General features: G+C 40.6%; 1 protein-coding gene across 2 annotated transcripts in view; it reads left to right on the forward strand.

The window, feature by feature from the left end:
- Window positions 1-26017, forward strand: part of LOC140726955 (anosmin-1) — a 189748-nt gene that overhangs the window by 131831 nt on the left and 31900 nt on the right. For both annotated transcript variants that reach the window (XM_073044000.1, XM_073044001.1), the window contains exons 5-8: window positions 996-1180; window positions 4440-4569; window positions 17688-17893; window positions 18603-18747. In XM_073044000.1, the coding sequence (XP_072900101.1) occupies window positions 996-1180; window positions 4440-4569; window positions 17688-17893; window positions 18603-18747 (666 nt within the window). The remainder of the gene's footprint in view (window positions 1-995; window positions 1181-4439; window positions 4570-17687; window positions 17894-18602; window positions 18748-26017) is intronic.

Raw genomic sequence — 26017 nt, forward strand, 5'->3', positions numbered from 1 at the left:
GAAAGACTGCGGTGGCTTGGGCATTCAATCAGAGTGCAAAGGACAACAAACTGTGGAAATTCAAAAAGAAAGAGGAAGAGTCCTAGGAGGAGAGTCTATAGGTTGTGGGAACATTTTAGTGATGGGGCAAGTCAAGTTATCCCCTTTGGTTCAGGAGCCTGACAGTTGATGGGTACTAACTGTTCCTGATGGCATAAGTCCTGAAGCTCCTGTACCTTCTTCCTGATTGCAGCAGTGAGAGAAGAGTGTGCAGTTTGTCATTGATTCTTTTGTACCATTTTGTTCTATTTTGAATGCCTGCTAGAAAATGAGTATCAAAGTAGTGTATAGCGACATACTGTATATGTACTTTGATAATAAATTTACATTGAACTTATAGAATTTACTTTGAACTTATTTTTTCAACTGATCACTCATTATGGCTTTTATTGTGCTCCTTAACTGTGTTGGTGCGTGGCCAAGTGGTTAAGGCATTAGTTTACTGATCTGAAGGTCGTTAGTTCAAGCCTTAGCTAAGGCAGCGTGTTGTGTCCTTGAGCAAGGCACTTAACCACACATTGCTCTGCGACGACACCGGTGCCAAGCTGTATCGGCCCTTACCCTTCCCTTGGACAACATCGGTGGCGTGGAGAGGGGAGACTTGCATGAGCATCTGCCGGTCTCCCATACAACCCTGCCCAGGCCTGTGCTCTGGAAACTTTCCAAGGCACAAATCCATGGTCTCTCGAGATTAACGGATGCCTATATCTATATGAGTGAACAATTCTGGTTGTGCATGTACATTTTTGCAGGTACCTGTTCAAATAACTGAACCTGATTTTAATCTTGAGCATGTATGACATGCTCAGCCATGTATTAACAAACTGGAGTTCGTACCATTTTGATCTTTGTTATTTTAAAATCCATTTATCCATCGTTATTATCAAGTACTCGTTTATTCGCATCTTTGTGTGCAATTTTCAGCCATTCTAACGATACTGCACCCTTTTACGTAGGGGTTCCGCTGAAGCCTAGAAAAGAGTTAAGTTTTACTGAGCTGCAGACTGGGAATCTGGAAATCAAATGGTCATCGAAGTTCAACGTCTCTGTTGAACCCGTTATTTACGTGATGCAGCGGAGGTGGAACTACGGCATCCATCCCAGTGAAGATGATGCTTCCAACTGGCAAACGGTCGCACAGGTCAGCCGTAAGAAGTTGTTTATTTCCAAGTAATTGCTTAAAATTTTCAAATGGCCCATCAACCACTGCCCTTAGAGTAATTAAGGCCCAGACTTGTATAGAAAATGTACTTCCTCATCTCACTCCATGATGGTATTATTAAAGCGAAATGCTCCCACGGTGGAAATATTCACCAGGTCCGATAGCCCCCATGGAGAGCGGATCAGAAGTTAGTGCTTCAGGTCGATTATTATTTTTGTTTTAATTCGAGATAGAGAGGTAACAGGCCATTTCGGTCCAGTCCTGTAATGCACAATTCTATCCATCTGACACATCAACCTACTAACCTGTACATCTATGGGACATGGGAGGAAATCGAATCACGTGCAGTCCTGAGGAGAGCACACAGACAGTGAAGGGAGTTGAACCCAGGTCACTGGCGATGTAATAGCTTTATGCTAATTGCTAAGCTACCCTTGATGATAAATCACTGATATGGAACATCAGCTCTTTGTCTCTTTTAACATTTGGTGCCTGCCTGACCTGCTGAATATTTCTGTTCTTCCCACTCATTGAAGACCTTGCTCTAGTTCCTACGTTATAGATTTTCTGTGCATTTGAATAGTAGGCACACTGCTGAGTGCCGTGGGGCGCCATGGTAGCGTAGCAGTTGGTGCGACACTATTACGGCTCGGGGTGTCAGAGTTTGCAGTTCAATTCCGATGTCAACTGTAAAGAGTCTGCACGTTCCTCTGTATGAGTGTGTGGGTCTCCTCTGGGTGTTCCAGTTTCCTTCCACAGCCCAAAGACATTCCGGTTAGTAGGTTAATTGATCATTGTAAATTGTCCTGTGATTAGGCCAGGTTAAATCAGGGGTTGCTAGGCAGCACAGCTGGAAGGGCCGGAAGGGCCTGTTCCGTGTAGTATCCCTAAATAAAAATAACCAATTGTCCGATCATTCTTCTTTCCCGATAAAAGATTGAGTTAGATTTAGGGGTAAACAAAGATGACTGTATATGACAGACATAATGCCTAGTTCTTTGCAACTGAACAGAAGTTCCACAACTGCTTTGAGTTTCAATGATGGCCTCTACTTTTATGCTGGCTGTACCTCATGTTGATGTTTAACCGATTTGTAACTGCAGTGTTATTTTAGTTAAAACTACACTACAAAAGTAATATCAGTAAATATAGTAACTATTCTGCTGACTGTAATGCAGAATATTTTCTCAGACGTTTTGGGAGAATCAGAAAAATGATTTATGTTAATCAAAAGGTTTGCGGAAAATGCCACTGATTAATCATCAGCTAATTAGAAGCTCTTATGATAACGTTAATGTGCAGCTCAATGATAGTAATTAGGTTACTAATTACAAATATTTTCATAAGGATTGGGAGTCATTTTTATTTTGAAATGTGAAGTACCATTCTAGACTGAATGGCGACACTTTACAATCAGCTTTCCTGGAGTTTCCTGCTAGTGAAGCAGAGCTGTGGAGTTTGTGAGTTCAAGGAAATAAAATACCGCTTCAGTGCTTGGCACTAAATAACATGTAGCCTTCCATGTCTTGCCAGAATAAAGTAATAATGAATAGAAATCACGGAAGTTCTTCCTTTAACTCTGCGGTTAAATCCAGCGCCAGATGGCCTGTGAGCTTCAGTCGCCTGCACTTTATAGAGAACAAATTCCACCATCTCTCTTCCACTGCCTCACACTCCACTTCCTGACAACCATTTCAGGCAACATCTGCATCTTGTCCAACTCTGAGATAAGTATAAGTGTCATTGTTAAAGCCACCCATTATCATCTCTACAAGTACCTTTCTATCTATTGCTGGAAACATCAAACCACACCTTCATCGGCTGGAGTCTCAATGATCCCAAACCTTCCTGGCTGACATCTATATTCTACCAGAGGACATTCCAAACATAGCTGGTGGTGTTCCAGCTCATACCAAGCTCAGACCATTTCGGCTTTCAATACTCTCCACTCCTAGCCTTCCCTATGTTCATCACTAAAAACACCCCACACCCAATATTTGCACTACCCACTTAGGCTATTGAGCATCCTCCACTATTGTGCCTTTGGCTGTTGGTCTCTAAAAGCCTGGAATTCCATCTCTGGTCTTCTCTACCCCTTTAACGTGCCATCTTGAAATTTATACCATTCTCCAGTGGTTTCCCATGGAATTATGTGAAAGTTACTCTACAATTGTATACATTATATTTGATGTTCAGAGAACCATATATTCAAGGTCTTCAGCAGCAAAGAAACAGGGACTTTGTCTCACCATGCCCATGCCACCCATCTCACCCATGTACACAAACTACATTACCACACTAGGTCAGTGGCCTTCTGTGCTTTGGAATTTGTGCAGATGCCGCTGAAAACTGTGAGAGTGTTTGCCTTCGAAACCCCCTCAGCTAACATATTCCAGACCCCACCCTCTGTGTGAAAATGTTCCTTTCAGATCCCCTCTAAACTTCCCACCTCTCACTTAAACTATGCCCTCTTGTCTTACAGTACCCTACCACTGGTGAAAAAAAAATTACTATTCAGATCATAAGAGATAGAAGCAAAATTAGGCCATTTGACCTATTTAGTCTGCTCTGCCATTCAATCATGGCTGATTAGTTTCCTCTCTCAAGCCCATTCTCCTTCCTTTTTCTGTAAACTTGGCCACTATTTACCTTATTTACCCTATCTCTTTGTCCTTGTAATTTTTATATGTCTATCAGATCACCTCTCAGCCTCCCTCTGCTCCAAGGAGAACAAATCCAGTCTGTGAGGTTGCTATTTATAATTGATATGCGCCGATCCAGGCAACATCCTATTGAATCTCCTTTTGTTGTGATTGCTTTTCTCAGCTGAAGAACGAGGCGGCGATTATTTTTTTCCTCGAGTGACATGAGATAGAGTCAGCAAACTGTGAGGGTGTGAAATTGGGTTTAGATGCAAGAAACTAAACTCTTGCTCCTCAGTAGCCACTTTGACAAACGACATAAGCAGTTTCAGGAAATTTCTTAACAATTGCAGAATTGCACTTCAGTGAAAATTATTTACATGGAGATGCTTTATGAAAATAATACATGTCACACTTTGTCAGAATCAGAGATGCTGCTGAAAGCCTGTTATTTACTAAATGCTATCAATACTTGTAACAAAGTTTAGAAGTGGTGCCATATGAATAAATTGATGTGTTTTTTTGCTGGAAAACATTTGGTTCAGATTGGAGTTCTTAAAACTGTTACTCACAAAAAACACTCTTTTTGTCACCAGACTACCGAGGAGCGAGTGCAATTAGCTGACATTCGCCCTAGTAGATGGTATCAGTTTCGAGTAGCTGCGATTAATGTTCACGGAACACGGGGATTCACTGCCCCCAGCAAACACTTCCGTTCCTCAAAAGGTTTGTATTACTTACTACCTCCCTCACCAGCTCGGAGTTTGGCTAAAGATAAAAGCTGCCTTCAGCTATTTGCTGAGACAAAGTCTCAAAGCAGGTGGAATTTCCCAGATTTAGCCGAGTACTTGAAATAACTGTGGTTTCTGTGGTGAGTATAGTTTATAGTCTCGCCAAAATGGGGCATTCTTTTTAACTGTGCTCATAATCCTCAGTAAATCTACACTATACAATGAAAACCATGTGGTCCCATTATTGTCTTTGTGATTTGCTGTGTTTAACATTAACCTTTCGAGTACCAGAGAATCCAGGAAAATTCACAATTCCCTGATACAACTGTTTTAAAAATGATTTCAGTTCAGAAACACTGAAGCCGAAAGAATAGAACAGTTGAAATTAAAACCTTTGCATTTAAAACAAACTATTAAAAATGACTACAATTAAACATTTGACAGTCTGCTATTGAGAGCAAATAAAGCAGGTGGGAAAATATCCTTGGTCTAGCATTAATATCCCGACATTATGAACAACTGTTACTTTGAATAAAAGATTGCTTTAAATTCAAGGCTTAAAGCTTAGGAATTGCAATTTTTGTCAAACATTTTTTGATTTGTTCCACATCAAAGCAGTCAATTTAATTAGGAAAACTGTAATGTTTTATTTTATAATGAATACATTGACTAATTTTACAGTCAAGTTGCACTCATGAATGAGTGTATTGAATCCAATATCAGCATAAAAACATGCGGATATAGGAATAAGAATGAGAGTAGACCATTTGACCCCTTGAACAACCTCTGCTATTCATCACCATTTTCCTATTCTATCCTTAAGTTCCTTGGTTCTTTTAATTATACAAAAAGAGATAATCAAAGTTTTAGTAAGTGTGAATATTTTATTAAAAAGATCGAGAATTCTAAATTTTACACCCTTTGAGGGAAGAAATATCTTGTTATTTCCAACCTATTATTTTGAGGCATCAGCCTTTTTTCCAAGACTCTCCTGTCAGGAGACCTTGCTCTCCATGTGAATTCTGTCAAGCTTTCTCTGGATTTTGCATGTTTTAAAGAGGTCTTATTTTCCTAAACTCTAGAAAATAGAAAACTATCCAACTCATAGGACATGCCTGCCACTCCAGAGGCCAGTCAGTTGAATCTTTGTGCATCCTCTCTACTAGAAGTATGTATTTTCTTAGGTAAGGAGAATAAATTTATACACAATAACTCAAGTCTGTCCTCACTAATTAATTATGGTTAAATAATAAACTTCACTCTTGCACTCAAGCCACGTTGCAGTAAAAACCAAATGAAACATTTGCCATTAATTAAAATAAAATGTAGTTGAGATGGGTGCAATAATGACATTTAAAAGATATTTGGATTAGCAAATCAAAATGAAAGCTTTAGAGGATTATGGGCTAAACACAGGACTAACTTAGGTGGGCACCATTGTTGTCATGGATATGTTGGGCTGAAGAGCTTGTTTCTCTGCTATATTACTCTGACTCTGTGTTATTTTCTAAGTTTTGTGCACACTCAGATCTTTTTAAACATCCTCATTTCCCCAATCACTCACTTCTTAATAAATAGTCAGCAGTTCTATCTCTCCATCTATGTAAGATAGTGTTTGAAATCATATATGCAGTAAGTACATCTAATAATATATATATGGGCGCCATGGTAACGTAGTGTTACCGCGATGCTAGTACAGCTCAAAGCAATGGAGTTCAGAGTTCAATCACAACATCCTCTGTAAGGACCTGTACTTCCTCCCCATGGAATGCATAGGTTACCCTCAGGTGCTCTGATTTCCTCATACAGTCCATTGACTTACTGGGCCAGAAGGGCCTACTTCATGCTGTATCTCTAAATAAATAAGTAAGTTATTTATTAACAAAGCAAAGAGGCAGTGTGCTTGCCACCAGTAATTATTCTGACAATCATTAGGGACCAACAAAGCCAAAGCTAGACTTTGAATGGGAATTTATTACATTAAATCTTCAAGAGGATGCTGACATTACTTTTTGTTGTTCAAATTTCAGAAAACAATAGTTTGGGGAATATTTGCACTATATTTAACAAAATAGTCAATTTGTATAGGCAGGACATAAATGGTTATATAGAGTGCAGGGGCAAACTTCCCTCTCACTCAGAAGAAAATTCCATCAATATTATGGCTGCAGATCCACTAGTAATACTAGGCTTCTTCTGTTCAACTCGACATCATCAGTAGACTTCTGAGCTCAGACACAGCAGAAAAGTTAAGAAAATTTTGAAATATAAAGGGTATGTTGGCATAAAACTTTACATCTGGGTGTCCTAAATAGCTGCATGGAAACACTTAAAAATAAATTCTCTGGATGGCACTTTTGAAGTGTTGTGTATTTTAAACTACTCACAATGTTTTTTTTGTAACGAAGATGACTAAAAATTCCCAACAAACTGAAAACATTTAATGATCGCTTTTGTGCCAATAAATTACTTATTTTTGTCGTATGTGTAAATATGTTGTATATCATTTAAGTACACACTCTTCCATAAGTGTGTTATTGTGTTCATGCATGATTTGTGCAGAATTGTTGAATAAACTGCACACATGTTGTTTGAACTCCACATGTATCATGAATGCTGCATTGTACTTGCAGCAATGAAATTCATCGGAGGCTAAGAAGCAGAATATTCTACCTTACCTTCGGCTTTCCTGTTTCTCTGATCTAATATATTCATAAACTTTACATATTAACTGTGTCACTGTTGCACTCTCCGTGATCGTCACTGAGGTACTGATTCACCTCCTGTTGTTTGAGTATCATCCAGCTTTGGTTTCAGTGATGTTTTCTTATTTTGAATCTTGTCTTATGAGTGGCCTCTTCTCAATCAGTCTGTGATTCACTTCCGAACCATTTATAGTCACAGTCAGCTTGTTCTTCTCCCAGTTATTGTGTGGTTGAAGCACATGGTCTCTGTGAACTTTTCTAAAACTCTGAATACTTATAGTATAATTCTTAGAACTTCTCTGTTCCCCTGATAACTCATCTTCTGTTCTCTGACCTGCAGGCCCCAAGCACAATTACAGAGTATATACTTTCCCCATGTGGCTAGGGGCAGTGTGCTTACACTCTTTTACTGCCCTTCCTCCAGTTTACCTTCCGAGTTGGGCTCAGTCATGTTTCATGTCTCCTGTGCCAGAGTAACATTCTGTTATGTAGTCTGGTGTTGTCCTACAGTTTAGAAGAAATGATGCGAGTTGTGTGTCTTGGTGATGTTTGATATAACTTTCCATAACCTGTTTCTTCATTGCTTCACACTGACTTGTCAGGTAGGCAGGTTTTAGTACATGGATAACGTTGGAACGTATGACATAGGAAGCTCTACTGACGCATTTCTTGCACAGGTTTTGCAACTAAGCTGGTGTAATTCATTTTTCTTAAATATTTAATGAAGTGGATTCAGTCAAAACCTTGGCACCGTCAGGTAGAAATCCAATGTAGTATTAGATCATACCTCAGAATGGCAGAACTCAGTAATATTTAAAATTAAATCCTAAGGAGAAAGAAAACTGTCCAGTTCCCTTGTTCCTCATTACTTGTTCCAAGTGAAACTATGTTGTGGGCTGTTAAACAGCTTCTTCTAGAAGCAAACTTTTGTTCCTTTGTTGTGTGTTCCATGCTGGTGCGCATGCTTTATTCTGACCACTTTCAATGGATGTTGGTTAACACTAACAATTTACATGCGCAATAACTTATTCACATTTGCTGGTCCAGTCTTGTGGAAGTTGTGTTCTGGAGTCCAGGAGTTTTGTGCATTTACTTGCCTGGTCTTCTGTACTTCTGTGTAAACCAAGTCAATAGATGTATCTTGGAACCAGTGCCTTTATCGTCTCCACACCTAAGTTTTCTGCATTAGGTCCATAATATTGAGGTGCAGTGTTCCTCTTTAGGCAGTCTTGGTTGGCGCATTAATGCTGTCATCATGTGAATAGTAGAATTTGACCCAAGAATGGTCATCAATGATTTGTGGTCTCTAACAAGTGTAGTAGCCCCAGCATGAAATAGTGAAGCCTTCTCTTATCACCAATTCCTCATTCCCTCTCTGAGCATCGTGTTCTTTTCACTTTTGGTCAGGATGTATGACACATTCAGACACAGCGACTCAGCCTGGTGATTGGTGATTGTCCTCTTCCCTCCACAGATGTTGCTTGATTTCTACCAGCTGTTTATTTCATACTTTACGTAAACTGCGTAGACCTTGCTGCCTTTATGGTCAGAAACATGGCTGGTGGGTTTTAGCACATGCCCGAAGTTGTAGTATATGATAAAGGCCATGCTGTTTATGCATCTTTTGTGCAGGTTATGCCGTGGTTCTTGATGAAACAGAGTCAATTAACCCTTTGGCAACGTGAGTTAGAAATCCAGTGGAGGGTTAGATTGTACCTCCCAATACCAGAACTCGGTGATATTTTCAGATTTTCTCCTCTTGACCTTTGCTTGCATTGCTATTGACTGTTTACAGACACTCAGACATAAATAAATTACTTTCTTCTGCACAAATTACTTTCAGCTTGACATTGCGTTAATGGAGCCTTCTGAGCGATTTCTCAAGTATCCCAAGGAGTGAACACGACCTGACAATTAACACCCATAAGGTTCTCCTCTGCGTCACTTGCACACTAGCATGATCCTAATTGCATTGACGGTGATGGACCCCCGCCACATCTTACTCATAGGTGCCTGGAATATTTTCAGTGGTGATTTTAAACATCCTGTTATCCATTATAACAGTACTACACCTTGTGAGTGTTAATTGCCAAGTGGTGATAGAGTCAGAGTCATAGTCATGATACACCACGGGAACAGGCCCCGATATGTCTCAAGCAGCAGACACTTCCTCCTCTGTAATATTTAAATGATCCATGACCTCGCTTCTGCTGTTCCTCACATCTATAGCCTCTGCCCATCTCCTGAGTACACACAGATGCAAAAACTCCGTTTAAGATTACCCTATCCCTTTTAGCTCCACGCATAGATTACCAGTCTGGTCTTCCACAGGACCAATTTTGTCCCTTGCTATCCTTTTGCTCTTAATTCAGTATACCTGTAGAAGCTCATAGGATTCTCCTTCACCTTGTCTGCTAGAGCAACCTCATGTCTTCTTTTAGCCCTCCTGGTTTCCTTCTTAAGTGTTCTCTCGCATTTCTTAAACTCTTCAACTTAGACCTGCCTGCCTATACCTGCTAGGCACCTCTTTCTTTATCTTAACCAGGGCCTCAATATCTCGCAGAACCCAAGGTTCCATAAATATGTTATCCTTGCATTTTATTCTGACATGAACATGCGAACAATGTACTCCCAATTTCACTTTTGAAGCCCTCCCATTTATCAAGTAAACCTTTACCAGGGAACAACTTGTCCCAATCTACACTTGCCAAATCCTTTCTGACAACATGAAAATTGAACTTCCTCCAATTTAGAATCTCGACCCAAGGATCAGACCTATCCATTTCCATAACAACCTTGAAACTAATGTCATTATGACCACTAGATGCAAAGTGTTCCCCTACCCAAACCTCTGTCATTTGCCCTGTCTCATTCCCTAGTAGAAGATTGTTCTCTCTCTTGTTGGGACTTCTATGTACTGATTAAAGAAACTTTCCTGAATGTATCTAACAGACTCTTTCCCATCTAGCCCTTTTGTAGTATGGGAGTCCCAGTCAATATGTGGAATGTTCAAATCATCTACTATCACAGCTTTATGTTTCTTGCAACAGTCTGAGGTCTCTCTAAAAATGTTGTTCTTTAAATCCCGCAGACTGTTGAGTAGTCTATAATATAACTGCATTAATGCAGTCATACCTTTATTATTCCTTATTTCTACCCTTTAAGCCTCTTTAGATGAGCTCTCCTGTTTCCCATGCTATTTTACCTGATTAATAATAATACCCTCTCCTTTTAATCCTTCCTGCTCTAAAACATCTCAAACAATGGAATCCCAGAACATTGAGCAGCCAGTCCTGCTTTTCCTGCAACCAAGTCTCACTAGTGGCTACTACGTCATAATTTCACATGCTGATCCATGACCTAAGCTCATCTGCCTTTCCTTTAATTCCTTGCATTGAAATATACGTAACTCAGAACATTTGTCCCACCGTGCTCAACCTTTTGATTCCTGACCTTGTATGTAGGCTTAACAATATCTTTCTCTGCAACCACTGCACTACCTATTCTGGTGCTCTGGTTCCCATCTCCCTGCAACTCTAGTTTAAAGCCCCCGTGCAGCACTAGCACGAGGATCCCCTCCAGTTCAGATGCAAACTGTCCCTTCTGTACAGTTCACACCTTTCTTGGAAGAGAGAGCAATTATCAAAAAATCTGAAGCCCTCCCTCCTGCACCAACTCCTTAGCCACATGTAAAACTGTATTATATTCCTATTCTTGGCCTCTCTAGCATGTGGCATATGTGGGAAATCTGAGATCACAACCCTGGAGGCTCTGTCCTTTAACTTAGCATCTAACTCCTTGAACTTACTTGCAGGACCTTGTCACCCATCTTCTCACCCTCCTACTTAAGAATGCTGTTGACTCAGTCTGAGATGTCCCAGATCCTGGCAACCGGGAGGCCACAAACCATCTGGCAATCTTTGTTTTCATCCGTAGAACTTCCTCCATCCACATTAAACTGGGCACAGGCATGAGGCAAATCTTATCTCATAAGGACCTTAATCTCTGCCAACGCAGCCCATAATCTTGAGATCATCTGCTGGAACACAGACAAAATACAGGCTCGGCAACATCTATGGAAAAGAGTACAGTCGATGTTCCAGCCTGGGACCCTTCATCAGGACTGGAGAGAGAAAATAAAGTCCCGATGAAGGTTCTTGGCCAAAGCGTTGACTATACTCTTCTCCTTAGATGCTACCTGGCCTTCTGAGTTCCTCCAGCATTTTGTGTGTGTGTGGCTTGGATTTCCAGCATCTGCAGACCTTCTGTTGTTGGTTGTTGCTCCACTGGTATAGTTATATGTTCTGTTCATAAATTTTCTTACGGCATATAAGGCCATTTGTTCCATTGTGTTGATGCTGCCTCTAAGCACCTTCGTATTTCTCTGTAACCTGTTGTCTCTTCCCTTCTCCTGGATTACCTGCCACTCATCTACACAAGGGGGCATTTATATTAGCCAGTTAATCTATCAGCACTTCTTTATACTTGTGAAGAAACCAGAACAGCCACGAGAAACAAACCCAGATAGTCAAAGGGTGAATGTGCAAACTCCATACACTGCACATAAGGTTAGAATTGAACCTGGGTCACTGCAGCTGTGTATTCTTGTTAGTTTACATACCATTATGAATGGTATATCTCCATCATTCTGGTACACTTTTACCAAAGCCCTGTGTTGCTCCAGCTTAACTTTACTTTGATCTGAGTGTTCAGGGTGTAGAACAGCTCAGTTAGGCATTTGGTTTCGTGCAAATATGATCTGGTAGCCCTTTCATGCCCAAACATGAAACCTTCAACATACCATCATAATGTTCCAGAAGCTTCTTTATGATATATTCATATTAAAGAAACTTTTCCAATTCAACCACATTGCTATCAGCCCATTTCTCCTCCCATCCAGTTTGGTCTATTCAGATAATCAACCACTATAATCAGCAACCTTGCCTTTTTCCCATTATGGAAGATAATTTTCCATTTGTCCTAACTTTTCTAAGATTCTTGCCAGGACATGTTCTCAACTTTAATGTGCTTCTCACTAATAGCATCTTCCTAACCATCTGGTTACACTTACCCATACCATAATGGTGCAGTCAGCAGCAATATCAATATTTATATAAATGTCTTGATTATCAATCTTTATCACTTTGAAATCACATTTTATCTCTGCAAAATTTATCATTCACTCATGTGGTCTTTATATTTTGCACACCTCCATTCTGATGAGAACTTAACGATGAAACTTCTACTATTGCTTCTGCCATTGGTCCGTATTTCAAATGTTCATTCATTTTCAGTTCCTGTTAAAATTATTTCCAATTTTCAGAAATCACTTCCATTGGTGAAATTTGTATACTCATTTATAAATTAATGAACTGTATTTCGTAACTTAGACAAAACATGGTCACCAGTTAGTCCACACACAAACGTAACTCACTGAGCATGATTGAAAATCAGTATTACTGCTCTACCTCAGCAAATTCTTCGAAACAATTGTATAATCTCTAATTTTCACTCTCGACTTCTGATACTGTATTCTAAGCTTGTAACTCTCGGCTGTTTTTAGTCTTCTATGGTTTTAGTCTTCTATGACTTCCTCAAATCAGACAATGATATTTGCCAACATTGTTTAAGTACAATGAATAGACTGTCTTCATGCACATGACCTTATTCCAATCCTTTTTCCCATACCCTCAATTTGGACAATGTTACTTCCCCTGTAAATAGTTCCATAGATGTATGTTGGATTGCTTCTTGTGTTTGGTTATAACTACCAAGATTTCTTACGTATCCGATCTCGGATAGTTATGTGATTATGATATTAAAACAAAAAATGCTGAAGGTACTCAGCAGGTTAAGCAGCATCTGAGGGAAGAAAGAAGATGATCAGTGTTTCAGGCTGACAAATTCATTAACTCTGTTTCTCTTTCCACATGTGCTGCCTGACCTGCACAGTATTTCCTCTTTTTGTTTCCTATTTCCAGTATTTGTATTTTTAAAAAATCCTGCTATCTGTACTATTTCTACTTCAACAGGTGCTAGATTATCTTAGCATTTGCAGGAGCTACTTCTTGTCATCTTCAAATCTGTACCTGCTACTTGTTGTGATTAATCATGAACTTCTCAGGTTCATGCTACCAGTATAGCCATGTCCTCACAGTATCTTCAACGACTCTTCTTTGCTTTTCCTGGGCACTGTCCTGTCCTTGTCTTCAGTATCGCCTATGGACAATTCCATGAAGAGTTAACTTTTAACAATGGCTTTTGTGAGGCGTTTGGGGAGGCATAAGGAGCTCAAACGAAGCATGTGCAATTTATTACAGAGTTTTTCCACAGAATATCCAAAGTGCACACATGATGTACTTATACATGCACGATATAAAACCAATCTATATATTCCAGTTATGTAGGTAGTTTTGTTCTTAACACTAAGTGCAGTCTGATCTCTTTCCATTTCAGAGCTCTGAAATATCTCACCCTTTGGGTAATATGATTTGAATAATATTTTTTTCTGCCAATTTGACATTTCCCAACATTATATGTCATTTGCCATATCTTGGCCCATTCACTTAATCTACTGTATATAATATCACTTTGTAGCCTCCTTACATCCTTCTCATAATTTACTCTTTTATCTTTCTTTGTGTCATCATCTAATTTAGGAACCAAATCTTTGATTCCTTTTTCCAAGTCATTTATGCAATGACCGAATTGAAAGTCCAGCGTTACAAATTACCATTCAGGGAAAGACCCATTTATGCCTTCATTGCATTTCCTATCAACTAGCTAGTGTTCTGACTATGCCAGTCCTTAATGTAACAAGGAAAATAAACAATAAAAAACAGACTTATTTCCAAAATCACCCCTGTAATTACAGAAAGTAGAGCATCTATCATTGTAGCCCATTGCAGCTATCTTTGAGAAGTGCCTAGAAAGGAAATATGCGTTTCAGCTATTGCAGCTCGGGGCGTCGGAGTCCTGAGTTCAATTCTGACGTCATCTGTAATGAGCCTGCACGTCCTCCCTGTGGAATGGGTGGGTTTTCTCCGGGAGCCCCGGTTTCCTGCCACAGTCCAACCAAGTACAGGTTGGGGGGCTAATTGGTCATTGTAAATTGCCCGATAATTAGGCTAGGGTTGAACTGGGGGTCGCTAGGGCGGCACAGCTCAAAGGGTTGGCAGGACCTACGCTGTGTTGTATATCTAATTAATGGCCAGGGAAAGGTAGCATATCAAATAGAGCAGTCATATTTAATGGGGTTGTAAAGGTTGAGGTCTCCTGGATTGAGCCTATTACTCTCTTATTACCAGAAAAAAGTAGGTCCTGGCAGCAGGCCATATTTATGTTAGCCTTAAAACATTTGAAATCTTATTTTCATTGACAATTCCATTTTATAAAACCTTTTGTTTTGTCTTCTATAAAAAAACATACTGTTATTTGTAACAGAAGCCACTCTCCCAGTCTGACTCTGAAGTCCTGCTGGGTGAGATGACTTCATAAGATTGTTTCAGTCTATATCAAAGGGAAAATATCGCTAAACATCTGTGTTACAATTAGTCAATCAATATATGTCTATTATTGTCAATGTTAGTTGATTCAGGGCTTGTTTTTTAATTTAATTTATTTATTTAGAGAAGCAACACAAATTAGGCCCTTCTGGCCCAATGAGAACCGCCCATCAACCCTGACAATCCTGATTTAGCCCATGAGACCACAAGATATAGGAACAGAATTAGGCCCTTTGGCCCATTGAGTTGGCTCTGCTGTTTCATCATGGCTGATCCATTTTCCCTCTCAGCCCCAGTCTCCTACCTTCTTCCCGTGTCCCTTCATGCTCTGACTAATCAAGAGTCTACCAACCTCTTCCTTAAATATACCTAATGACTTGGCTTCCACAGTTGCCAGTGGCAATGAATTCCACAGATCCACTACTTTCTGGCTAAACGAATTCCTCCTCATGTCCGTTCTAAACGGACATCCCTCTATTCTGAGGCTGTGTCTTTGGTCTTAGACTCTCCCACCATAGGAAATATCCTTTCCACATCCAGGCCTTTCAACACTCGATGGGTTTCAATGAGATTCCCCCTTAGTCTTCCGAATTCCAGTGAGCACATACCCAGAGCCATCAACCGCTCCTCATATAATAAGCTTTTCATTCTTGGACTCATTTTCATGAACCTTCTTTGAACCCTCAAAGTATGTATATAGATGAAGCAGATTTTAACCCTAACCTAATCATGGGCCAGCTTACAATGACCAATTAACCGACCCAGTATGTCTCTGGACAGTGGGAGGAAGCTAGAGCACCTGGAGAAAAAGCATGCATTCCACGGGAAGGACGTACGGAGAATCCTCACAGAGGACACCGGGATTCAACTCTGTACTCCAACACTCCGAGCTGTAATAGCATCATGCTATCCATTATTCCACCATGGCAGTTTTGAGTGCACATGGGTTTTGAGTGAAAGAGGATAACTTAACTATCTCTTTTTTCCACCGCTGAAAAGCTTTATGTCGTCATAATTACTTTACCATTATATCTGGAAGTCTTTAAAATGGGAAAGCCTTACCACTGTCAATTATGATACATAATTCAAGATGATCATGAATGAATATGGATTATTTTTGTCTTAAAATATGCAACTCAGATGCTCATCAAAACTTTTATTCACTGAAGTTCCAGAACTGTATATTCAACAATGTATATAGATAAAGTAGATTTTAATTAAATCAGACTTTACCTGCAAAAGTGCTTTTGATCAGCACTAAACCTTTGTGAAACAGAAGATATGTTTCCAAACAGGACTCAGAAACAACAGAACTTCGGAGTTTTAGTTGAGAGTGGCTATTCTTCACAGAAGGGGGGCGTACCCAAAGAAAGCAGAAATCTTGACTGCCTCAGTATTCTGAAAGTGAATGTAAGCTTGAATCAGTGATGCATCAGGAATGCTTTCAAAGTTAAGGACAGCATAAACTAATGGGTTGATCCCTTTAATGGCAATCAATAAAATAAGGAGGCTTACTTTATCACGTTCCTGCATTCAAATGCTTGAGTTTAAATTCATGGTAAGATTAAGTTTAATCATCTTAATTTTCTCTGAACTGAATGAATTACCTGACTCGTGAGATTTGTGCACTTGGATGGCTTGGAAAATCTCCCATGTCTGTAATAAGCTTTGAACGTTTTCAGGAATTCTGCTAGTGGAATTACCGTACAGTAATTCAGGCAGGAAAGAGGAGGAGACATGACTGTGTGATTTCTAGTAGTGTGACTACCTTATGTTCTGACAGGAGAAGTCAGGGGATGGAAGTGGAAGTTGGTGAAGAGAAACACAACAGGGGGAGAAACTCCCATAACAGAGAGTTTCTAAGATACAGAAAGAGTCCCTACATTTCCACTCTCCAAACCAGCTAATGTGCCAAATGCTCAATATTCGGCAAAAATATCTGGGATCAAGACCAACAATTCAGCTAGCAATTTTGCTAATTTGCCTCCTTGCTATTGAGATTGTGGGGAGTGAGTCTGGTGTTTTGGAGAAGATGTTGGGGGCTTGGAGAGGTATGTAATAAGTGGTAAGCAGAAGCAGGATCAAGTCAGGTCATTTTGGGGAAGATGAATATTTATTTAGTATCAAGGCAGTGGACATTGGAGATGTTGCCAAAGAAGCCTTTCAAATGCGACATACTGAAGGTGAACCTCACAGATCTTGGTAAGGTCAACGAAGAGAACATGTTCCACAGATTCTGCCCTCATTATAGCACAAGTCCCACCCAACTGACTAATGGGTGCAGAACATCAAATCTCTGGTAATTGATTGGAGAGGCGACTGGGTAGTTAGTGTGGTATTGCTTTTGCTGCAGTATGACAATTTACTCCACAGCTGAGCTCTCTGGAGTGGTTAAAGTTGATCAAAGAAAAACGTTCCTCTCTCTCAGCTTGACATAGGACAGAAACAGACCTGACAATTAGTAGTTTCTGCTTTTTGGACAATAAACAAAATAGAAAAAGGGGATTTTAATTTTGAGATCAGATTCCAGAAGGAAATATTGAAAATCCTGGTGTAAACTCTGTAAAACAGTGGCTACCAACTTTATTGTACCTTGCTCATTACAGACATCACCAAATTAAGCTCATATATTTGCTGATAGGACAGTTAACTGCAATAGGGAAAGGTATTAATTGCCGTCAGTAAGATAAGTAAGCCTGCAATTTCATTTTGATCCCCATATGTACTTTGGGAATTAATGGACATTTATAGGAGATTACTGAGGCACAGGACATGTTGAAATGAAGCCAGCTTGATTTTGTTTTGAAGTCCTGTTCAATTTTTGACATCTAGAGGTTGACAATTAAGCACGCCACACCACTGAATAATTAGCTCTCACTGATGCACTGCCTGCCTGGTTTCAGATCCTTCAGCTCCACCTGCACCATCAAACGTGAGAGTCAGCAACTTTACTGCCAACAGCGATGGCACCATTACCACAAGGATACTGTGGGACGTGCTGGAAGAACCGGACATTCCTGTTCATCATTACAAGATTTTTTGGAGCTGGACAGTCAACACAAAGTCAATGGTGCCAGCCAAAAAGAAAAGAAGGAAAACCATAAACGGAGTGAGTGGTTGAACATTTTATGTTACAAATATCTTGCCTGGCAAGTCAGTTCCTATGCAGTGAAACTTAATATAACAAACCTCGTAGTGGTTAGTGCAATGCTATTACTGCCTGGGGTGACTAGAGTTCAGAGTTTAATTCTAGCACTGTCTGTAAGAAGTTTGTATGTTCTCCCTGTGATTGGGTGGGTTTCCTTCAGGTGTTCTGGTTTCCACCCACAATCCAAAGATGTTCCAGTTAGTAGGTTAATTGGTCATTGTAAATTGTCCCTTGGTTGGTGTTAAGTCAATGGGTTGCTGGGCTGTGTAGCACATTGGGCTGGAAGGGTCTGTTTTGAGCTGTATCTCTAAATAAAATAAAATACTTGTTATAAATCCTTCTAAAAGTGGATTATCTTATCTGTCCTCTATTCATATAAGCTCTGTTGCAAATGGGGATGTCACTTCACTGTGCTAACTAGTTGGGAATGCAATAAATTATAACTCTTCTTTTTCACTCATCCCTATTACGTTTTGCTTGGAGTTTGAAGGTGTGATTTTTATTTCAGCTTGCAGATGAAGAATGGATTTATTGAGTCAAGAGCAGACATTTTGTTTGAATGCTGTAATTGAATTTGCTGCATGAATTCTGAGCTGGAAACAAATTTTTGGGAGTTCGTGATAGGACCAGATATTGTACACATGTCAATGGTGTTTCCTGTTCCTTATAGAATCAGAACCATGTGGTCTTGGAGGGTCTCCAGCCTAACAACAGTTACATGGTGGACCTGCAAGCTGTAGCATATTGGAGCCAAGTACGTTTAAAAAGTGCCAAGGTCTCTCTGTACTTTGGCACCCCTCGAATTCCCAGCATGAGTAAGGAATCATTTTATTTTCTGACAGTTATAGCATTAATTGTTAAGAGATATTTAGACAGATGCATTAACAAACAGATGGAGGGATACAGACCGTGAACAGGTTAAATTGACATCATGGTTGCTAGGCTGTTGTATGTTAAAATTTGGTACGTCACCAAAGACACTTGCAAATATCTGCAGAAGCACTGTGGAGAGCTTTCTAACTGGCTGGTATGGGGGCGGGGAGGGGCTGCTGTGCAGGATTAAAATAAGCTGCAGAGAGTTGTAACTTAGTCAGCTTCATCATGAGTTCCAGCCTCCGTAGTATCCAGGGCATCTTCAAGAAGAGATGCTGTCAAGAGGGAGAGAAGGTGAGGGAAGATGGAGATCAGGCGGCGTAGGAAGTTTGAAACATTCTTTCCCTGTGCCACTCATCAACTCGAATAGCCAGATTAATCAGGTCATCCAGGCTATCCTCCTCATCCCAGACAGTGACCTCATGCAGGACCCCTGTGTTCCATCCACGCTGGAGGGCAGTGATGAGAGATCTCTCATTCCAACCTGTCTCTTCTGCAAGGGTACAGAATTTAACTGCATAGGCTCTCACTGTTCCTCTGCCCTGGTGCAAGTCCAAGAATTGGTGGGCAGCCTGTTGACCCCGTACTGGAAGAACAAAAACCCTCCTTAACTCCATCACGAAATGTCGGAACAACTGGGCTGCGGGGTATCCTTGCTCCCGTAAAGCGTTGAACAGACTGAGTGGAGGTCCATCAAGAAGATTGACCATGTACGCCAAAACGACCAGACTGGGCTTGGAATGTTAGTTCACATTGGGAAATAAAATTTCTGCAACCATCACGATCACCAGAATATCTGCCTGGAGGTGGAATACTTGGTTCCTTTATGGACGCAGGTGTCTGTGGGGGTCCGAATGCGGGAGTCAGCTCTGGTCCGGGCGTGGGAGCAGGATTATTAGTAGCAGAGATTGTCAGGGCAGCAGACAAGGAGGACCGGCGAGGTGCTTGCTGTTCACAGTAAGTTCGTGGATGGTGGCTGTGACTGCAGAAATTGCAGATACTTGATTCCGATTGTTTGTGGTGAGCTGTTGAACAGATGCATCTAGGGACGATACCTGTTCCTTCAAGTGAGACTGGGCTTGTCGGCACGAGGTTATCTGCCTCATTGCCTCCGTAACTTCACTGAGAAGAGATTCCATTGCCTGTAGCTTGTCTCCTACCTGACCAATGAATCTCACGGCCAAGGTCAGCTGCTCTCTGTCTGCTCGATCCATCTTTGTGTTGGTCGAGCCTTGCTGTCACCGGGTTCGGATATGGCCCAAGTGCAGGGTGAGAGACACTGAAGCGGGTCGATAGTTCACAGACTTTAATGCGAACAGTGTTAAAGGGGAAAGAAAACAATAAACCTTAGGCCAAACAGGTCCGCTAACTAAAACTCTCAAATGGAAAAACAAAGCCTACACTGCGGCCGAAAAGAACAACTAAAATATAAAACGAATACCGCTAGTCTTCAGAGTCAGTTGACTCGACAGTCCCATTTCTCAGGCAAGGCCAAATGCAACCAGGCAGCAAAGCATTGCTGTGCTGTGTCCAAGTCTCGACAAGCACTACAACGACAAGTATGGTGTTAAATCCTAGCATGATGAAATAATAATTAGCATATTCACAAGCGCACTTGCCGTATCTACTCTGCTGCCGAATCCGTGGATGTGACAGATGCCTCAAAAAGGCAGCATCCATCATTAAGGACCCCCATCACCCAGGTCATACCTTGTTCTCATTGCTACCATCAGGAAGGAGGTACAGAAGCCTGAAGGCACATACTCAGCGATTCAGGAACAGCTTCCTCCCCTCTGCCATCCGATTTCTGAATGAACATTGAACCCACAAACACTACCTCACACTTCTTTATTTCAATTTTTGCACTGCATATTTAATTTAACTATTTAAAAATATATACTACCTACTTACAGTAAGTCACATTTTTTTCTATTATTATGTATTACATTGTACTGCTGCCACAAAGACAACAAATTTCACGACATAGACTGGTGATATGAAGCCTGATTCTGATTTTGATAGAACAATCAAGAAGAGAAACAGGCCCTTCTGCTCACAATGATCTATGTTAACGATAACATAAGACCTATATACCCTGTATTAATAGCTGCAGTGAAAATAAACGAGTTTGTGATTTAATATCCAATATGCTAATTCTTTCAACATTTTCTTTAACTTTGAAATAATGTGAGACTTGACTCACTGAGTGAAGGCTCCATTCAGTCGTATGAAATTTCTCTCTCTCTTTCTCTCAGCTATTTTGCTCCATTTGTAAATGTGATGATGTCTATGCTAAGATAGCAGAGAGAGCAATTTCATGCTAGTCTGTCAAATGTTTTGCATAATTTCTAATCTAATTCTCATTTTCTAAAAGTGTGAAATGTATCAGATATTATTGTGCATTCTCATACTGGAATAATGGACTATTTCATCTTTCTTTCCTCACTGGAGCCCCACTGCAAGTGGGAATGTCATTTCATTATGTTAACTATTTGGGAAAGCAATAAATTACAGCTAACTTCTGTTTCTCTCTTAGCACTGTGGCATCTTTTTGAAGGCAGTATATTTCTCAGAAACCACTACACTATGCACCTCTTCCCCATATTTATTGCATACATAATTTCATAGGACTTGGTAATTTTGGAGAAGAGGAGGAATAATGGATGTGCATCTCATATTTCATTAATATCCTCTACAGTTGAAAACCTTTTAGATTTTTTTCCTGTTGATTGTTTGGCATTTGTAGTTTGGGAATATTTGAAGCAGATGGACACAATAGAGGAGGAGAAAGCTTTAGCTGAGAACATGAGAGGCGATTTTACATGAGTAGGTGAGGAGGGACTCAGAGGCAGTGAGGCATGGGTGACAGGGTGGGGTAAGATGGGATCGGAGCGGATTTCAGGTGAAGCGTTGGGCAGGATCATTTGGGTAGACTCCTGTGCCACCTAGTTCAGAAACTGCTCTGTAAATGCACCCAGTTTATGGATCCAGTCCTCTTCCCCTCCTTACACGTTCCAAAGATTCCAAAGTTCCAGGAAGCCCAGCTGATGTCAAACACAAATGTAAAAGTGCATTATCATGGAGGCATATAGCTTCCTTCAAAGCTACTTCTACCCAGGCTGCATCTGGTTGCTTATTTGCTACCTTCGACTATTTACCTCAATCTTAAATCTGGAGGAATTGATTCTTACTGAAGTCAAGCTAGAATTTTTTTTTACTTCATCTGACCCATAACCATCTTGTAGCGTTCTCGCTCAGGTGTAAAAGAACTCTGAACTAATCACCGAGGTAAACCGTAGTCCATGAAGACAGGATCGCAGTAAGATTAACCGTTTACTGTTCACTCTTCCACATTAACGTATGGTGAAAACTGTTGATAAAACAGTACAAAATGTGTTTCCTTCTTGATATCACATTTACATCGTAAATACTTGCAAAAGTAAAACTACAACAACTACATTACATTAAAGTGCAACATACAGTCAGAATCTACCTACGCCATTGACTGCTTTAAATACACTTCAACACAAACTATCCGCAACTCTTTAAATAACAAAAACATAAACCTTATCAACCGTCATTACTTTTAACAGAATCAGCGTTAACATTTTTAATTCAACATATCGATTATCTCATGAACTTACGGCGTTGCTTCACTAGTGCATAGAAAGAAAACTTTTCTTGCGCTGATCCTGCACATGTGAGCCCCCTCCTTCCCGTTTCTCCAAACCGGTATTTTCCCACAAGACGCGGCGAAACCGGGTGTGACGTCATCACATGCCGCGATATATCACAGACAACGAATTTACTTTAAACAATCCTAACTTTAACTAGAAAATGCTAACAAATGAATTACTAAAGCGAAAATATTATAAACTAAACAAATGCCATAAAGGCAACACACATCTATACTTCTGATTAAAATCAGCCTGCTTCCTACTTCCTTGGTTCCCATAACATTTACAGCAAATAGAGTCCAGCTGCTTTGTGCTTTCCACATGGCTGACCATACCTACTTATCAAACCCTGTCAATGTATTATTCTGTCCCTTTCCTCTTCACATATTTGTTCAGCCTTCCCTCTATGTTGTTCCCTTTGTTCTTATCTGACAACAATCACCACTTGTGAGAGAGCCTGTAAAAGTAAATCAGTCTTGGATTATTAAATTCATCAAAACCAAATGCAGCTCGCTAGATCCAAGGAAACATGACCATTTGATTGTGGAGGGATTTTGAAGCATGGTATTTGGAATGTACTGAGGAATAAGGAGATTCATATGACTCCTGATGCCTCAGTTTCCTTCTGCAGCTCCCTATCCCTCATTTCTTTTGGTTACCTTTGTGGTTGCACTGGAATGGTTTTGTTACTGCTTTCTGTTAGTTACAGTGCCGCAGAGCCATGGAAGCAAGCCCTTCAGCCCAAGCATGGTGCCCACCAAGCTAATCCTATTTGTCTGCATTTGGACCATCTTCCTATAAACCTCTGCTATACATGTACTTCTACAGATGTCTTTTCACTGTTGTTATTGTGCCCGCCTTAGCCATTTTCTCTGACAGCTCACTCCCTACATGCACCACTCCTTGTGTGAAGGAGTTGCTCCTCAAGTCCCTTTTAAGTCGTTCTTCTCCCATCTGATCAAAGTATGTATTACTGTATGTCACCATATATTACCCTAAATTTCATTTTCCTGCAGACATGCACTGTAAAACAAAGAAACACAATAGAATCAGTGAGAACCTACACGTAAACAAAGGCTAACAAACAACCAACGTGCAAGACAATCTGTGCGAATAAATAAATAGATAAACAAACAAATACATACTGAGAATGAGTTGTAGAGTCCTTGAGAGTGAGTCCATAAGTCGTGGGATCAATTCAGTGTTGAGGTTAGTGCAGTTATCCTCACTAGTTTAGGAGCCAGCTGGTTGAAGGGTAATAACTGTTCCTGAACCTGGTGGTGTGGGACCAAGGGTTCCTGTACCTCTTTCCTGATGGCTGCAGACCCGAACACATGAGTTTCCTCCAGCTGTTCCGGTTTCCTCCCATATTCCAAAAACAAACTGTTTAGTAAGTTGTAGACTTGCTACGTTGGCGCCGGTAGGGTGTAACACTTGTGGGCTGCCTCCAGCACATAGTCGAAGTGCATTGTCGTTGATGCAAATGATGCTTATACCATGTGTTTAGCTAACCTTTATATAAAGCCACAGCCTACATGTCACATAGCAGATGCAAGCTGCAGATGAGGTTCGGTGGAAACTCTGAAATTGTTATTTCTAAGTGATTGACAGATGTATTACAAACCTGAATGACATCACACTTCAGTACAAAACATTGACTGGCTGAGAAGCATTGTATTCGTTAGGATTCACTGTCAGAAGTTAGTATAACAGTGAACACAATAGAGTGACCTCTTTCACATTGTCCCATGGTGTCCTCGTTGATCTATGCCATATATGTCAAACACAAGGCCCGCGGGCCATATCCGGCCCGGCATACAATTATATGTTTAGTTTTAGTGTGTTCAATAAATGTTTATCCTGTTCGGCCCACGACCTAAAGTGTGCTTTGAGTTTTGGCCCCATGTGCAATTGAGTTTGACACCTCTGATCTATGGTGACATTCAATGCTATCAAATGCCCTGCCTGACTTTGTATGGGTCACGAGTTAATAATGAATGAAGCCAGAAAAAGTATACATAACTAAATGAAGTATTGACTTCATTGGCAGCAATAATACTAATAAGAGTGATTGGCTAAAGGTACGATAATATGCCTTAAATCAGCTTTCTAGTCCATAAAGCAATATGTATAACCTTTGAATATAGGCAGCATTTGTGTAATTTAACAAAAAATTGCCGCAAATTTACTTGCCAGTTTATAGTGAAATCCATTTGAACCTAACTGCTATTTAGCCCAAATTTGGGATACATGGAGCAAATGGACAGGTTTTAACTTGTTAATCAAAATGTAGTTACTACTGTGGAACATTGCATTTTTGTAGTGGCCCAAAAAGTTAAACTAGTTTGGATGGATGATTGGACTTGCAGAATACTAGGTCTCTGTTAGTGGTGAGTTGGACAAGATTACCACTTGCACGTGGCCTGAGTAAGAGTATAGCTTGTTTAGATTTACCAGTCCAAATCTCCTGACTAAAGTCATTCTAATACAAATTGACAATGTCCTGAGCGGTGGCAAGTATTGATATACAGATTATGCCTGCCATCATTCATGCCCAATCTCTGCGCTCTGTAATAATTCATGGTGTGTAATGTTCTTCTGTGAGTGGGCTGCTTTTCTTAGAACATAGAACATTACAGTACATGATATCATGTCGAACTTATAACCTACTCTAAGATCAATTAACCCTTCCCTCGTACATAGCTCCCTTTTTTCCTATCATCCATGTGTTTATCTGAGAGCTCCTTAAATATCCTTAATGTATCTGCCTCAGCCACCACCCAGGCAGAGAGTTTTGCACCCGCCACTCTATGTGTAAAGAACGTACCTCTGACACCCCCTACCCCCACACTTCCCTCCAATCATGTTAAAATTAGGAGCCACTCTCATGTCCCCATCTACATCAACGGAGCTGTAGTGGAGCGTGTAGCCACACTCATGTTCCCATCTACATCAACGGAGCTGTAGTGGAGCGTGTAGCCACACTCATGTCCCCATCTACATCAACGGAGCTGTAGTGGAGCGTGTAGCCACACTCATGTTCCCATCTACATCAACGGAGCTGTAGTGGAGCGTGTATCAAGTTTCAAAGTCCTTGGTGTCCACATTTCCGATGATCTCACCTGGTCCCTGAACTCCTCCAAACTGATCAAAAAGGTGCAACAGTGCCTTTATTTCCTGCAGAGCATCAAGAAAGCTCACCTCTGTCCCAGGATACTGACGGACTTTTACCACTGACCATTGAGAGCATACTCATCAACTACATCTCAGTGTGATATGGCAATTGTCCCATATCAGACTGCAAAGCACTCCAGCGGGTGGTGAAAACTGCCCAGTGGATTATCGGCACCCAATTGTCCACCATTGAGAACATCTACCATAAACGCTGCCTGGGCAGGGCGAAAAGCATTATCAAGGATGCATCTCACCCTAACCGTGGACTTTTTACTCTCCTCCCATCCGGTAGGCGCTACAGGAGCCTCCGCTCCCGCACCAGCAGGCACAGGAAGAGCTTCTTCCCTGTGGCTGTGACCCT

This window comes from Hemitrygon akajei, chromosome 4, assembly GCF_048418815.1.
Source record: "Hemitrygon akajei chromosome 4, sHemAka1.3, whole genome shotgun sequence".
NCBI lineage: Eukaryota > Metazoa > Chordata > Chondrichthyes > Myliobatiformes > Dasyatidae > Hemitrygon > Hemitrygon akajei.